This window comes from Ascaphus truei, chromosome 1, assembly GCF_040206685.1.
Source record: "Ascaphus truei isolate aAscTru1 chromosome 1, aAscTru1.hap1, whole genome shotgun sequence".
NCBI lineage: Eukaryota > Metazoa > Chordata > Amphibia > Anura > Ascaphidae > Ascaphus > Ascaphus truei.
The window spans coordinates 30,993,767-31,008,705 of NC_134483.1; the positions used below are offsets into that span (position 1 = coordinate 30,993,767).

At 43.0% G+C, this 14,939-nt stretch overlaps 1 protein-coding gene across 3 annotated transcripts in view; it reads right to left on the bottom strand.

Annotated features, from left to right (window-relative positions):
* LOXHD1 (lipoxygenase homology PLAT domains 1) overlaps positions 1–14,939 on the bottom strand; it is a 303,909-nt gene that overhangs the window by 526 nt on the left and 288,444 nt on the right. For all 3 annotated transcript variants that reach the window (XM_075585679.1, XM_075585670.1, XM_075585689.1), the window contains 4 exons: positions 6,233–6,403; positions 4,000–4,138; positions 1,685–1,846; positions 1–893 (listed from right to left, as the gene is read on the bottom strand). The exon at positions 1–893 is cut by the window's left edge and continues 526 nt beyond it. In XM_075585679.1, the coding sequence (XP_075441794.1) occupies positions 413–893; positions 1,685–1,846; positions 4,000–4,138; positions 6,233–6,403 (953 nt within the window). In that variant the 3' untranslated portion in view covers positions 1–412. The remainder of the gene's footprint in view (positions 894–1,684; positions 1,847–3,999; positions 4,139–6,232; positions 6,404–14,939) is intronic.

Genomic DNA, 14,939 nt, shown 5'->3' on the forward strand with positions numbered 1-14,939 from the left:
TCAGCGCTACAATGCTGTTTTTTTCCATTTCCATCTTTAATCATTGACATAATGCTTCCGCGAGATCCCTTAACAGAAGAAAAGTCAAACATTTCTGCTCTCTAAAACTACAATGAATTTGCCACGGATGTAATATAAATAATATGGGACGAAGATCCCTGCTGTGAAGGCCCGTCACGCAGAGAAAGGGTTAATACCACCAGCTGTTGTGGTACAAATGACGGTGTATTTAAAATAAATTCACGAAGATTCGATTCATCTCATCTTTGTACCACCTCTGAATATAAAAATGTGTAAGTACACTGTAAATATATAAAATAATTTATGTAATAAGTAATAAAACACATGGCAAGTGGATGCAAGTGAATAGTGCTGGGCTCTGTTCATTGTATGGGAGGCTCATGGAAGGTCTTTAGTATCTTGGGAACAGTTCTCTCCAGATCTGACCATCTCCCCTTTTCTTGTCGAGCCACTTGCCGCAAGGGAATATGGTGGTCACGCCTGTTGCAGAATTAGTCACCTCTACCCTCTCCAGCAGCCATCCTGGATTGACGCCACTGTTGTCATGCTCGACTTTCACTTTCTTCATCTCGCCAAGGTCCAGGGCCTCAATGTAAAACCGGTTGGTTTTGCCGCGCTCAAACAGGTTGCGCATTTTCTGCTTCAGAGTGTGCTGTCCCGAATCTCCGTTAGACCCGTACATGGTGATGGAGACGTTGGCATCTGTTCCCGACCCCTTTTCGAAACCAGTGACCACAATGACCTCATACTTCACTGGTACCAAGCTGCGGGCTCGGCTGGCAAAGCTCTCTATGATCTTGGCACACTCAAAGACTTTGTTATCATCTCTCTTGATACGGAGGGGCACCTTGGCATTGCAGTTAAAAATATATCTGGGAAATGAAACATGAATGTATAAGTCAACAGTTACAACATCTATGCTTTAATAATGCAAATAATATGAACGCAAGGTAGGATATGTATAACCAGTTTGTTTTCCCATGCTTAAATCTGCCAGTTTCAGAGCACAGGGAAGTCGAAAAGTAGTCATGAGTCTGGTTTAAATTCCAGTTTCAGCTCTTGTGGCTTTGACCCAGATTTACAGAAGGACGCCTTAGCACACCTCATGGCCCATTCATTTGAATTGGCTTTACGGTACCTCAAGGCTCAGTACTGTTCAGCAAGTCTGGGCCCCAGGCACAATTTTTTTAGATTGTAAGCTCTACAGGGCAGGTACATACAGATCAAGTAAGACTTACTGGCTTCGGTGCCGTTACCACGAGTGGTCATGTGACTGTAGTGGTGGGGGTACTGAAGGATTAATGCTGTGGTGGGTGCCATTCACAAGCAGCGCGATCGTGGCAGACACTCTCCCCGGCACCGTGGACTTTTACTTCTTTGTCCACAGCGCCGAGGACAGCAAGTCTTGCTACATCTGTATGCCTGAAAAATTCCACGTGCAGCCCCTACATAGGCAGCAAAGCTACAAGATAACCAATATTTCAATGGTCGTGGTGGTGACATCGGGGCTCAAATTCAGAGGCCACGGTCTCAAAACCAAAGCCACACAAGCAGTTCCTTCTCCTATTTCTCATGTCAATCCCGGATTGTAATGTAAACATGCTATACATGTGGACTAGCAGAATCACCTAAAACAAGTCAATGCAGTTATCCCGCCACTCACTTGTTGCCGAGCTCGGTCTCTGTGATGGTAATCTCCTTCACGTGCCAGTATGAATCTGGCTTTGGAGTGAATTTCCTTCCATCTTTAGGACAATGACCCACACAGAGTGCAGCAATGTCACCAACGTTCTTGGAGGAAAATTTAAATTCATCCGTTGCACCCCTGCAAATAATAACAGCACAGTCATTTCAGTTACCTTTAAACAAGCTTTTCATTAGAATTCTGCTTTTTTTTTGTGTTATGGTACTTTATTGGAATTTGTGTCATGTGATATGTCACGGGAGACCAGGACTTTTAACACTTTTATACCGGGACCTTTCACTAGGCAAAACACAGTAGTGGAATAAACTGTAGTCTATTCGGGTAAACCCGCGTACACACAATGAATAGACAAAATACAGACAAAAACACACTTACTGGGGGTGAAATCTTTGCTAAAATAGGTGCCGGGCTTACCCTGACCGGGATATACACCCGGGCTTCCTGGTCCTCTTTTCGGCTAGAAGCTCTAGCTACGACCGCTGCGTTCTAAAACGAGAACTTGGACCTCGCGTCTGACTTAGCCTCAGCTAGGCTGGCTTTCTTAGCTCCAAAAATTAAGCCGGTTGCTCTGCTATTCGTAACAGAGCAACTTTGAAAAGCCTGCCTTTGCATCACTGGCCCAAGTCACAGGATAGTCTGGTTCTCTGACTGGGGCTTCTCCTTACATACCTTCCGCTGTTCTATGTTCAGCATGGAGGTAGGAGGAGCGACCAATCAGAGCGTGGGAATTCTTCCCCGCCAGCCAATAGGAATAGGGGCTCGTCCTTTGGCTGACGTCAGAGGAGGGGGAGTGCCAAGCCGGCTTGGGACATATGAATTGACTAATAGGAACTGCACCGACATTCTGCCGCTTCCCCAGTCAACCAATTGCCACCTACTGGGCAGGCTCCACTTAGTTTGGCAAACCAGAGTGTCCTCCCTGAAGGGGGTCTCTGTTCTCCGGACCCAGTACTCTGCACCACCCGGCCACTTAGCACCCCGACACCTTTCAAAATCCTGTCTCCTCTATGAACAGACTTCGTGGCACCTATATGGATGCCCGGGCTGACTGAATAGACATTTATAGTACAGTAGAGGCAACGTTTATTCTAACATTTGCCGTAAACTAGCCGGGTTACATTCTGGGTATGTGCTGGGTATGTGCTGGGTATGTTCTGGGCTAGTTTGAGGCACGTTTAAGATATTTCTGCATTGACTAACGACCCATAGGATTAACACAGCAGGGATCCCTGGCAGTCCAATTCAGTTTGAATGGGACTGCCAGGGACCCCCGCTGTTAATCTGATAGGCCATTAATCAATGCAGAAATGCTGGGGCTAGTTTAAGGAAAGTTTAAGGCATGTATTCAGAATGTACCTGGGTGTACCTGGGTATTTTGGGGAATTGCCACTGGTTTTTGTTCAAATAAGAGTTGCCTCTACTGTAAATGCACCAAACATTATAAAACATATTTTATACATGTTATAACTTGGGGAGACTCATAACTATGTGGCACATAGGACTGGGATATCTGGTTTCGAAAACCAGGAGTCTGGGGGAAACTGGGCAGCCCCGTTGTAATTCAACCTGGGAACCAGCAAATCATGCCTGCACGCCGGGGAGCATTAGGGGACTCTCACATTGGCTACAGACACGCGCCGCGGACCGGAAGTGACGCGACGGGAGAGAGATCCAAGCGGAGGAGGGGGTGAGAGCCCATAAGCTACACTCGCTTTAACTATGTGCCTATATTTTATGTTGAAAATGTAAGTGTATTTCCACCAGTTTTTATTAGATAAAGAGTTTTGTTATTACGCACTATATCCGATTTCTCTCCACATCCTACGACACACGACCCCTGCATGCCCTGAGGGATATCTCCACATTGAAGGAAGACCTGCTCATTGAAAACACCTTTGCCACTGATTTTAGAGATGCATTTATTTGTTTGAAAGAATGTGAGTTCAAAATCTAAAGACTCTAAGACACTGTTTATACGTTATTGCACTATATTACTTATTTTCTTTCCCACATATATTCCATGTATTGCGCTCCCCTATCGTTTACCAATTCTACATCAGGTATGGCAGGAAATACAGAAACAGAAGATATTACATGCAGTACAGTATTACAGATAGATATTATCTAGTTACATAGATAATGAGAGGAAGTGAGTTGTTATGACAGGGTGGATGCTGACAGGTTAGTGGGACAATTAACAGAGAAGGCATAAGAGGCTGATCTCATCTCCTTAGTGGACTAATACACCGTCCAATGAAAATCCCATCACTTACTTAGCAAATCTTCTCTTTTTGGAGGAGTTTTCCAGTAGCAGCTCTTTAGATCTTCCCTTCTTCCCCTCTAAGACAATCCAGATATTCTCCTTGGTTTCTGCATCGTCTCGGTCACTTGTCACTGTGACGATCTCATAAGCTGTGAAGTACAGAAGGAGTGAATGAAATATTAACACAACATTAACTCTCCAAAAGCTGTGATTCTTTGTACTCTTTCTATCCTCCAGCACATGGGAAGTCTCTCCTCCTGCATCTCACTATGCCCTTCCTACTGCTTCTTATGTTCACTTTTTCCTCACTCCTTTATGAACGTCTCTGTTCTCTCCAACTTCCCCACTGCACCATTATTTACACACCTCTCTCCCAACAACTTCTTTACCTCTCAATAAAAAACACCCACACAAAACCTCTATTCACACCCTCTATCTACTCCTTCCTGCTGCTGGGGATATCCTCTAAGCCTTTGACCAGACATGACACCTGATTTCACCCACGCCCCCCTGACATCTCTTCCCCTGTAAATTGTGTTAACCCTCTCATTTTAATACTGACTAACCTTAAAACTTGCCACACAGATCAAGCAACCCAATAGTCTGCACTCATGGTTACTGTCCCACACTCAGTCACTCCTTCTACCCATTGTGACCAAGCACTGCCATCTACAGCACTTATTCCCTCACCTGTTGTCTCTGTAAGTTCCCTATCAAACCTCTTAGATTGTAAGCTCTTCGGGGCAGGGATTTCCTTTCCTATTGTCTGATTTTTCTGCACTTATTGTATTATTATAATTCCCTGTACTGTATTCTTTGTGAAGCGCTGAGTACACTTTTGGCGCTATATAAATAAAGACATACAATACAATATTAACTTTACTTATTAGAAGTATTAACTAAGCATTAATTCATGAAACCAAGAGAGAGTGGGGCAACACGATGTCAGATCCCTAGCCTGGCCACTGACAGGTGCCTGGAAAAAATTGCTTTGCAATGATTTGCAGGCACGTCTGAGCGTGAAAGGGTTAATTTAAAGAGATAATCCATATTTTTTCCATATCATTTTTTTTATACCTTGGAACCAATCTCCTGATGCGGGCCCCACTGGTGTTTTAACTGGGCTATTTTTTTGGGGGGGCGGAGGGAGGGAGAAAATCAAACGTTATTTTAAACTCTATTTAGTTATTATGGAATTATTAGAAAATATTACCTATTAAGGGATATATACGTATTTAAAGATTGACTACATTATCTAGTTCAGCAATAAATAAATGTTTTCTTCTCTATGGGTGCTAAAACCATTCCCCTCGCTCCCCACACAACACCCACAGAAAGCCAGCGTTCCAAAGATATTAAATTGGAGCTGGCTATGCTCTTTTACAACTGGATAGTATTGTTGGCACAAGAAAGTTTTCATACAATTTATTGATCGTTCCAAATATAGCTGTGTTTACGGTTGAAGAACGTACGTAAAGTATTAGGCTTTTGTTTAATGTGTATAGAAGCCGGAGGTCATCTAGTGAAGAACTACTGCGTTCTACGGCTTCTTAGTTCCAAGCATGTCTGGGAAGATACCCTGCTCGAGCCAAATCAGAACGAGAACGCTGTGGATCATCAAGACCTTTTAATTAAGGTGTTGTTGACGAAAAAGGAATTTATATTGAAAATACTCCCTCTACCTTTCTGTTTCTAGAACGTTATTATTATATAAACTTTCTAAAGTGGTGTTTCATAGAGCTTTTCCCAATGTAAAACTCCTTTCTAAGGCACTTGTGATCAGAAATCCACCAGTGGCGGAAGACAATTTGACGCCCATTTACTTAAACATGCTGTAAAGTGTCTCCTGGCTCGGAAAGGTATTTGCTAGAATAGCCTCGCTTAGTAAACATGGACCTATATGTTATATCTAGTTTCCATGAGCCCATATCCAGGCTATCCGTTCTAAGAACAAAAGACCCCAAAACACCCATCGTGTACTTCTGAATTCGCAGCAGAAAATCTTTACCAAGTGCAATATCTTTCCTAGTGGTTGTTATTGCTGTATATAGAAGTCAGCAGAGCAGATACTGTACAATCCCAATATACTTATTCATTTGAGGCTCAGTGATGCTTTGCAGACTTTTGTCACTTTATTTTTTCCTCCTAGAATAAGGAGCAGCGGGAGACTAAAATAAGTATTTCTCCTAATAAATATGCTACTTTCAGAAGCCAGAGAGCATGGGAATGTGCTTCATACTTACAGGTGCGTTCTTTTAAATCCAGGATGTCGTTGTTGGCACAAGCGAGCTCTCTTATGATCTGTTTGTCGTCGGCGTTCTTCGCAAGCCAGCGGTCGCAGTGGAAGCGGAAAGTCTTACTCATGGACTCATCCTTTACATCGATGTATTCCAGGTGCCAGCCAGGGCCGATGCCTTGAAAAAGAACATGTTCACAACTGTGAAACACAGGCTGTGAGATCTAACAAACACACACAGGGCTGCTGTGCACACGCAGAATGATCCAAAATCTACTCCAAACTGGGGGCACTTTACAGAAATAAATCCAGCCTAAGCCCATTGGTCATAAAGTGCATGCACAGCAGATGCTAATGCCAATTACCGGAATGAGGATATAGGTTATGGTGCAGCTGTCCAAATTCACCTCCGCAAATTTGACATTCTTTACAACTCATTATGTTGTTTTGTGTTATTATGTAACTTCAACACCCGCCATTGTGACATGTAAACTAGCTTGGCTATCCCTGGAGTACAGACGTAACGTACTTCTTTCCTGCCTCACCTTCAAATACGTTCTGGACAAATAACCCAATTATCTGAGGAGGCTTCTCAGCCCTACTGTACACAGCACTTATCTCCTTATAGTCCCAAGGTTCAATAAAGAATCCGGTCGCTCTTCCTTCTAGTACCTATCACCGGACGCCTGGAACAGTCTCACAAATCTGCTTCCTGTCTTGGTTCCTTCGAGACTTCCTACTTTAAACATGTTTCTAGCTGTAACTTGTAATGTTGTCAATGTTGGCATTTTTATATACAGTAGGTGATTGACACCATTGAAAGTGCTTGCACAATCGTTACCTAACCCCTTCTGGGACAAGACTATTTCTGAACTGTTGTGTATATATACATACAGGTAAATAGCTTATCCAGGCTTTCCCCCCTATATATTTTTGTTAAATGATGGATCATCCACCATTAGCCAAAGAGATCAGGTAAAAAAAAAAGAACATAAATCACCAGATAAGATGTTGAATTACTCAGACACAAAAAAAATAGGCACCTATTAACTACACAAGACTCAAATAAGTCAAAATGGTATTTTAATACTTTATTTTTTATCTGCTATGGGGGACCAACCTCTGATAGTTTGTATGATTCCAAAAAGAAGAAACAGATACCAAGCTTATTCATGTGTGTTACCCCTCTAACCGCTTCACATAACCATTCGACAAATGGCAATCTTTACGCAGCAGTCCACTGTGATCGCCATTTAATAAAAACACATTTTAAGTTATTTGTATTTTATTAAGACCTCTATTCTTTCCCTTTCCAACGCCCATGTTATTTTAAAATCGGATGCTTCGTTCAAGAGGTATAAGCGTTTGACTGAAGTGTCCGGGAGGTTAAAATGAAGCTCTCCACAGAGCCCATTGCAGTGTAAAAATGACCTTGATAACGTCAGAAGCTAAAGATGAAGAAAATCATGATTTTTAACAGATGGGGCCCATCGCACTAAACTGAGAATCTGAAGATTACCAGAAATCTCACCACCATCGGGTATTGAGATAATTTGCATATTTCCCAGAAAGCTCAGGTGGATTTCAAATCCCCACGTTGATTTTTATGATTTTTAATCAATTTGGAGGTAAACAAGTAAATGGCTTTCTCCTAAATTGGCCGCTCTCTCTCCCTTCTACGGAAGTCAGTCCATGTCTCTGTCTGATTCTCTTCCTCTCCTATGACTGGCTGCATCAGGTTTAGGAGCTGTTGTCCCCCTCCAGGTTTGGTAATGAAGGGTTAACTCCTCCTGCAACCTTCTCGGTAGGCCTAACCACCTACCCTGGGGAAACTACGCCCTTCACCCACCACCTCTACGCCCAACAAGCCAGGTAGTCCGGTTTAACCCCATCATTACCTTAGCGGATCCCATCTCGCAACCCTTCAGGTGGCAAGATCAGAACCTGCGAGTTGCAGCTGCGAGGTGAATCTCGGAGCTACCTGAATAGCTCAATCTTGCCAAGAATGTGAGTTTGAGCATTTTTTTTCGCTCCCGCTTGGTTTGTCTGAGCCGGAGAGCTATCGATCGGGAAGAAGCAGGTCTTGAGCGAGTTTGCCATATTATCGGAGCTTTCTGAATAGCTACACATCCAAACTCGCTCGAGAAGTGCCCACAACTGTCGATAACTCACTTATCGAATCTACTAGAGTAGGCCCCTTAGAGTTTTTAGCAGAAAAGGACGAGGATCCAATGTATTCCCAATCTGGCACTTATTAATTTAGATGGAAATACAATCTTCCCAAGCAAGAGAAAGACGGCTTCACTGCATGTGGAAAAGGGGCCACTGTGCGTTATTATCCAACGGGTCGGGATGAAATTCCATTATTATAAATAAGAAGGGGACATGCAGATGTGGTGAGACTGACTGTCCCCGGTGCTACAGACCAACAAGCAAAAGTCTGCGGTGCCATGGACAGTGTCTGCCAAGGGTGGAGTGATGGGGCATTCATGCTTCTGAATGGGAGCCCCTGCAGCATTAATCCTTTGGCGCCGTGACCTTCATGGCAGCGGCACCGAGGACAGCAAGTCTTGCTGCATTTATATGATTTTACATATGTCTACCATGTTTGATTTAGGCCAGTGGGGCAGCAACATTACTAGATTAGATTCTTATTTTGCATGCCGGATGACGACTTGGAACTGGGCTGTATTAGGTCCCATCTCCTCCATCAATTTCTGCAAATAGCTCAATTTGTGCTACAACAAGTCATTCTTTTTTTAAAACCTTTTATGTGCACCTCATTGTGTTGCCAGTGACCTTGCTGTGACACCGGTATTATACTTCAGAAACATACACGGTCAGGAATGATGGTGATTAAAGGCCAGCCTTTCACCACAAAGCTCTAGAATCTGCTCCATAACAATGAATCTTCTCCCGGGACTGCTATAATTTTTTCAGACCCTTCCCGATTTCCATTCCTGTGAAACAGGTTCTTTACATTTATTTGGCAAGGCAAGAGGCCCAGAATAGCCAGAGCAGTCTTATTAGTGCCTAGGTCAGGCGATGGTCTCGCAGTACCTGATTTAAGAACATACTTCCTAGCAACTCATATAAGACGAGTTATTTATTGGCACTCCATCGCTAAATGTTACAGACGGGTAGATATTGAGGAGGCCTTATCTAAACCTGTTTCTTTGCCCTCTCGGATGTGAATGTCTGGGCAGCAACTCTGAGTACTATGCCCCTTCCTCGGGTATAAATTTCACCTTCCATATATTTTATCTGGCAGAGAAAAGTATTTACTTCTCTCCTCACCCTCGAAATTGATCCTCCTATTTGCCAATCCTGACTTCAAGCCAGGTATATCACCCAGAGGTTTCAAACATTGGAAGAGTATTGGGTATTACCACAGTAGGGGATCTAATAGTAAAATAACATTTCTTGATTTCAAAAGGTTCATGGACAAATTTGAATTAGATTCCTCTGAACTATTCCATTTCCTGCCAATCAGGAACTTTGCGATTCACGCATCAGGTGCCCGTGCTTACACGGATAACACAACCTTTAATACTTTATATAGAAGGAAGCAGTACCAAAAGAGTCTGATATCATCTTTATATCAGGAGCTAGATTTATAAGGAGACTCCCCGGCTCACAGGTTTATCACTAGATGGGAGCAGGATCTCCAAGTAGAGATTGTATGCGAGGACTGGGAAGATATTTGGGAGTTTACAGACAAGGCATCGATCTGTACCACTATGAAGGAGAATGCCTACAAAATACTGTTAAGTGGTATCTGACCCGTAACAGACGAAGTACCATATACCCGGGAGTCTCAAATAAATGTTGGAGAAACTGTGGCCAGGTTGGGGACATGATTCACATCTGGTGGTCTTGCCCGAAGGTTGTTAAATTCTGGATCATGATCCAAGATCTGATTGAGACAGTCCTAGACACCAAGTGTCATCTAGAACCAACATCCTTTTTATTGGCATGCCTTTTGTAAACCTGACTCCACACTTAAATTAACTTAGTGCACACATCCTAATAGCAGTGTGATGCTCTATTGCTGCCGCCTGGAAAAAAGAGGCTCCCTGATCCTTGAATCTAATCACCCAAAGGATTAACAAAATAATATTGATGGAGAAACTCAGTTTTCCTAAAACACAACACAAAATCCTTTAATAAAATTTGAGACCCTTGGATCAACTAGAATACTTTTTGGGTTTTCATGTTACTGCGGAGGCCCTCCGCCTTTGGGTATGAGGCTCTGGAACCTTTCCCTCTGCATTTTACACTAAGGTGTAATCGTTTGTTTCTGTTTCTTTGTTTAGAATAGCTAAATATATTTGTGAATTAAACAAATTTAAGATGCAATCCGAAATGCACCTATTGTTATCTGCTGTGACTTCCATGTTGATAGAATATTTACTTTCCCCTTGTACCTGTGCCCTTTTTATTTTCTGTTCCCCACCCCTATTCCCTTTAAAAAAAAAAAAAATAAATATGAGTTTACAAAATAAGAAATGAAGAAGAGAATTAAATTAAGCCAGTCTGTATTAAAATCCTCTTCAGACGTGCACGGCCTGTTCATGCATATTCTCAGCTCTATATTATCCGCTTTTCAGACTTAGGTGCATACAAAACAACATGCTGTTACCAGAGATGGGCAGATTTGTCTGAATCCGATCTGCGGATTTCCGCGGCTGGTTTTACCTAAATCCGATTCACATGCCAAAATCCGTCTCCGGATTGTGTACTAAAAAAATCTAAGTGGATACTTTGTAATCCGGCATTGGAGTCCGAATTCTGCAAAAATCCAGAGTTGGGTTTGAATACCTGAACTATAGGGAGAGTAGGGAGTACACATTCCAGTCGCTAGGTACCTTAGGCTTGTCAACTCAATATAGTTCTTATGGAAATTCTCTTAGGAAGTGTGGGGTGGGACTCACTTAAATATACTTTGCATAACCATTAGAGCATGGCTCCAGCCGGGTACCTCAGGTGTTCTCCTTTTTCAGCACAGACATCTCTCCCTAAGTTATTTGGAGGGAGGTTTGAGGGGCTATACTGTATATACAACTTGAGACACTACTAAATTGAACTCCTCCAATTTTGTCGGAAAATCTGCTTATCTCTAGCTGTCAGCTTCTTCTAGACACAAAGGGTCAAAGGTGCATTACCGTTTACTAAAAATGTTTTAGGTGTATTTATCAAAATCAATGTTTGCATTCTGATTGACAGCTGTCTGCTTTCCATTTGTGAGCTGGAAAGACCATTAGCAAATTCACTATTTCCAACGCATTTTACTCTCGGTAATACAGTAGCATAAGGTGTTTCAATGTGACCGAAAATTGAACTCATGTGAGGGAATGAGAACTTAAAAGTCTCTTATTCAGAACTGCCAAGTCACCAGTAATTGTGAACACGCCCGAAGGAGAGACTTGTGAGGTCTGCAACCTATTTTATTTGAATCGAGCTGAAATCTTCCCTTGCACGGGGAGACTGCTTCACAACCATCTGTGTAGGGATGGTGTGAAAATAAATGATAGAATAAGGCCCGGGCCATAGAGGGGGGGAGCCGGGCTGCACCGCGCTGACGCTGAGACTCGCCTGCAGAAGCTGTGCGATTCCATGCACAAACAGGCAAGCCAGCGTCCGCGATCGGAGGTGGGGGGAGACTGAGGGAGGCGGGGCAGTGACGTCGCTGGGCCAATCGCCCGAGACGCACTGACGTCGACGCAGCCCCGCTCTCATTGGAGGTTTTCAGCCGACAGCGCGCTGAAAAACAGCTTGGTGCTCGGCTGAAACCTCCAACTCCTCCGCACCCCTGCGGACGCTCGCGCGAACCCCCTCTCAAGGCATCCTCATTGAGGATGCAGGGGCTCAGCGCTGAGCGTCCGCACGCCTCAGCACGGCCTGTCCTTGTATGGACTCGGCCTAACTCTCACGATGCGAAGTATAAGTAAACAATATAATGTAACTATGTGATATACTATCTGTAGGGGCAGATGATTAAATGCAAAAACAATACAATGAGGCTGGTACACCCACAAATTGCTCAGAGAACTTGTAACGCTGACACAGTTTTTAGTGGAGAGGAGGTTCCACACATATTCTTCTATGTTATATTGTACAACCAGTTATACAGTACAGGTCAACCCCCTTATAACGCTGTTCTTGTGGTCCAAAGAATCACATTGCGCTATAAGCGGATCGCGTCAGAAATAATGTACAATTGTATGCAGTGTACAATAAAGTATTTAAGACACCAATAATCGTGTTGTTAAGTACTCATAAATACGAAAATTGGGAGCCGCGCTTGCATCGCGTTATAAGCGGATTCGCGTTGTAACGGATCGCGCTATAACTGGGTTGTGCTGTATATCAATAAAGAAACCAACAGAAATGCATCATGATAAAGACCCAAACATATCTTCCTCCCTGCAAGTGATTTTACAATAGTGAATAGAAGCATATGAACGTTGTGTGCAATGTCTCATTTTTACTAAGTCAGTAGGTTAAATAGAAACCCTTTTCTACCACAGGGGCCAGATCTAGAATACTGTAGTTCCCCCCCATGGCTTTAAAATTCCTGTTCTATATTTTCTGCATATTTGCATGTATCTCATTCCGCGTAGGTACAGATGAGCAGATGTTGTTGTTGATGAGTGGGAATGTTTCTTCACCTCCTCCCCCCCTTTACAAACGTGAACTTACAGATTTATTTTAAACAATAAAGAATCTGCTTTGACAATAATGTCTCCTTTTTTGTTTTATATTAAAAATGCCATCTGAAAAGCTTTGTCGCCTTGAACAGAATCATTGAGCTTCAATGCATCCTCGTAGCACTATTTTATTTAATGGCGCTGTGACCATCACAGGCCTTGAACTACTTGTGACTTGCTCCTTGACCAAAGGTTCCCCACTCCAGTAATATGGACCCCTATAAGCTTCTGCCTGCCGTATTACACAGCTTTGTCAGCACAGCCTGGGTTAAAGAAGTGCAGAGCCGGGAACCCTACCCACAGACAGCTTTCATGCACTTCATGCTGTACAGTGGAGGGGGTTCGTCACTTACCATAATGTACTGTGTGTAACTGCTTATAACCACCATTAAGCAAACCCCACCCAGACAGATGAGGTCCAGCTGGTGCTGATTGCTAGATGCAAACCCCAAATGACAAGACCTTAGCTTTCTTTACAAAGCCATTGCCTTAAACATTAATTTCATGCATCCATTCCGCAGTGAGAACCAGATGGCTACTGGGGATTTTAATGAAAGCAGAAACCAACATTCTAAGGACATGAAGTGTCCTTTAATATGCGCTGTTTTTCCAGCCTGGTCTACAATTAGTCCTTTACTGACAGATGGAGCTTATTAAGATACACACATGAAATGATCCAAATAATCCCTTTACCCACCACGGGCTCTGATAACAGCACATTCACATTGTCCTTATTATCATAATAACCGCTTCACTGCCAGGGGTCTGCAATGATTGCTTTATCTATATCAGGAGTGGCCAACTCCAGTCCTCAAGGGCCACCAACAGGACAGGTTTTCAGGATATCCCTGCTGCAGCACAGATGGCTCAATAAGTGGCTGATCAACGACTGAGCAACCTGTGCTGAAGGCGTCAGGGCTCCTGTGCTGAAGGCGTCAGGGCTCCAGTGAATTACCACCTTCCTACTGTCTCTGTACGTTCCTCCTAGTTACCAATTAGATTTTAAGCTCTTCGGGGGCAGAGACTCCTTTCCGTAATGTTACTTTTAGGTCTGAGGCACTTATTTCCATTATGTGTTATTGTACATACATACATACATACCTATATTGTACAATAAATAAAGATATTCATACTGTACATACATACATTCTGCTAATAGTCAAAGACTGAGCCAATGATTAAGTCACCTGCGCTGCGCCATGGATATCCTTAAAATCTGACCTCTTGGTGGCCCTTGAGGACTGGAGAAGGCACCCCTGATCTTTAGGAAGGTGCATTCATTTGTAGCCACTGCCCTCCTAATAACTGAATAGCAGAACATTGAGACCTTGAAGCTCATCAGCAAAGAGAACATAGGACATGCACATGGGCAGTTGGCAGTGATATATGTGATGGGTGACATCTTGATGATTTAATGTTAGAAGTATTTTCTAAATCACTTTTGCATGTTGTCTTGGAAATAAAAATTGCACAATGAGACCCTGGAGTCGTGTTCTTATCATTGTGTTTGTCTCCCAGCATGTTAAGTGCGCTTCACTTCTCCTAATCAGTCCTTGGACAGGGCAGAGTGCACATAATGTGATTATATCCGCATGGGGGGGAGGGGGCGAGGAATCAGGACAAACAATAAACTCCCTTCTTCAGACTCCTACTGTAACTGACAACTATTAAGCACAATTGCAAATAATTGCTCTTGCCTAATTGATGCTTTTCAAAACAAATCAACAAGATTTAACCCCTCCCCACACCGATCTTTTTGGTCTTATGGAAACGAGTTGAAAGAGTGAAAACTCTCAGCCATGTAAATGCTTCCCTACCGTTTCTAAAATATGTTTTATTATCTGAGATATAGCAAGGGGTCATGGAGGTAGAATGGAGGCAAGTGGGAGTTTGGCAAGCAGGGAGACACCCATATTAAATACTAAACACTAAAGATTAAACCCAATTGAGTAGAAAGATAGGAGCAGATAAGATAATAGTACAGACTGGGAAAAAAACTTAAAT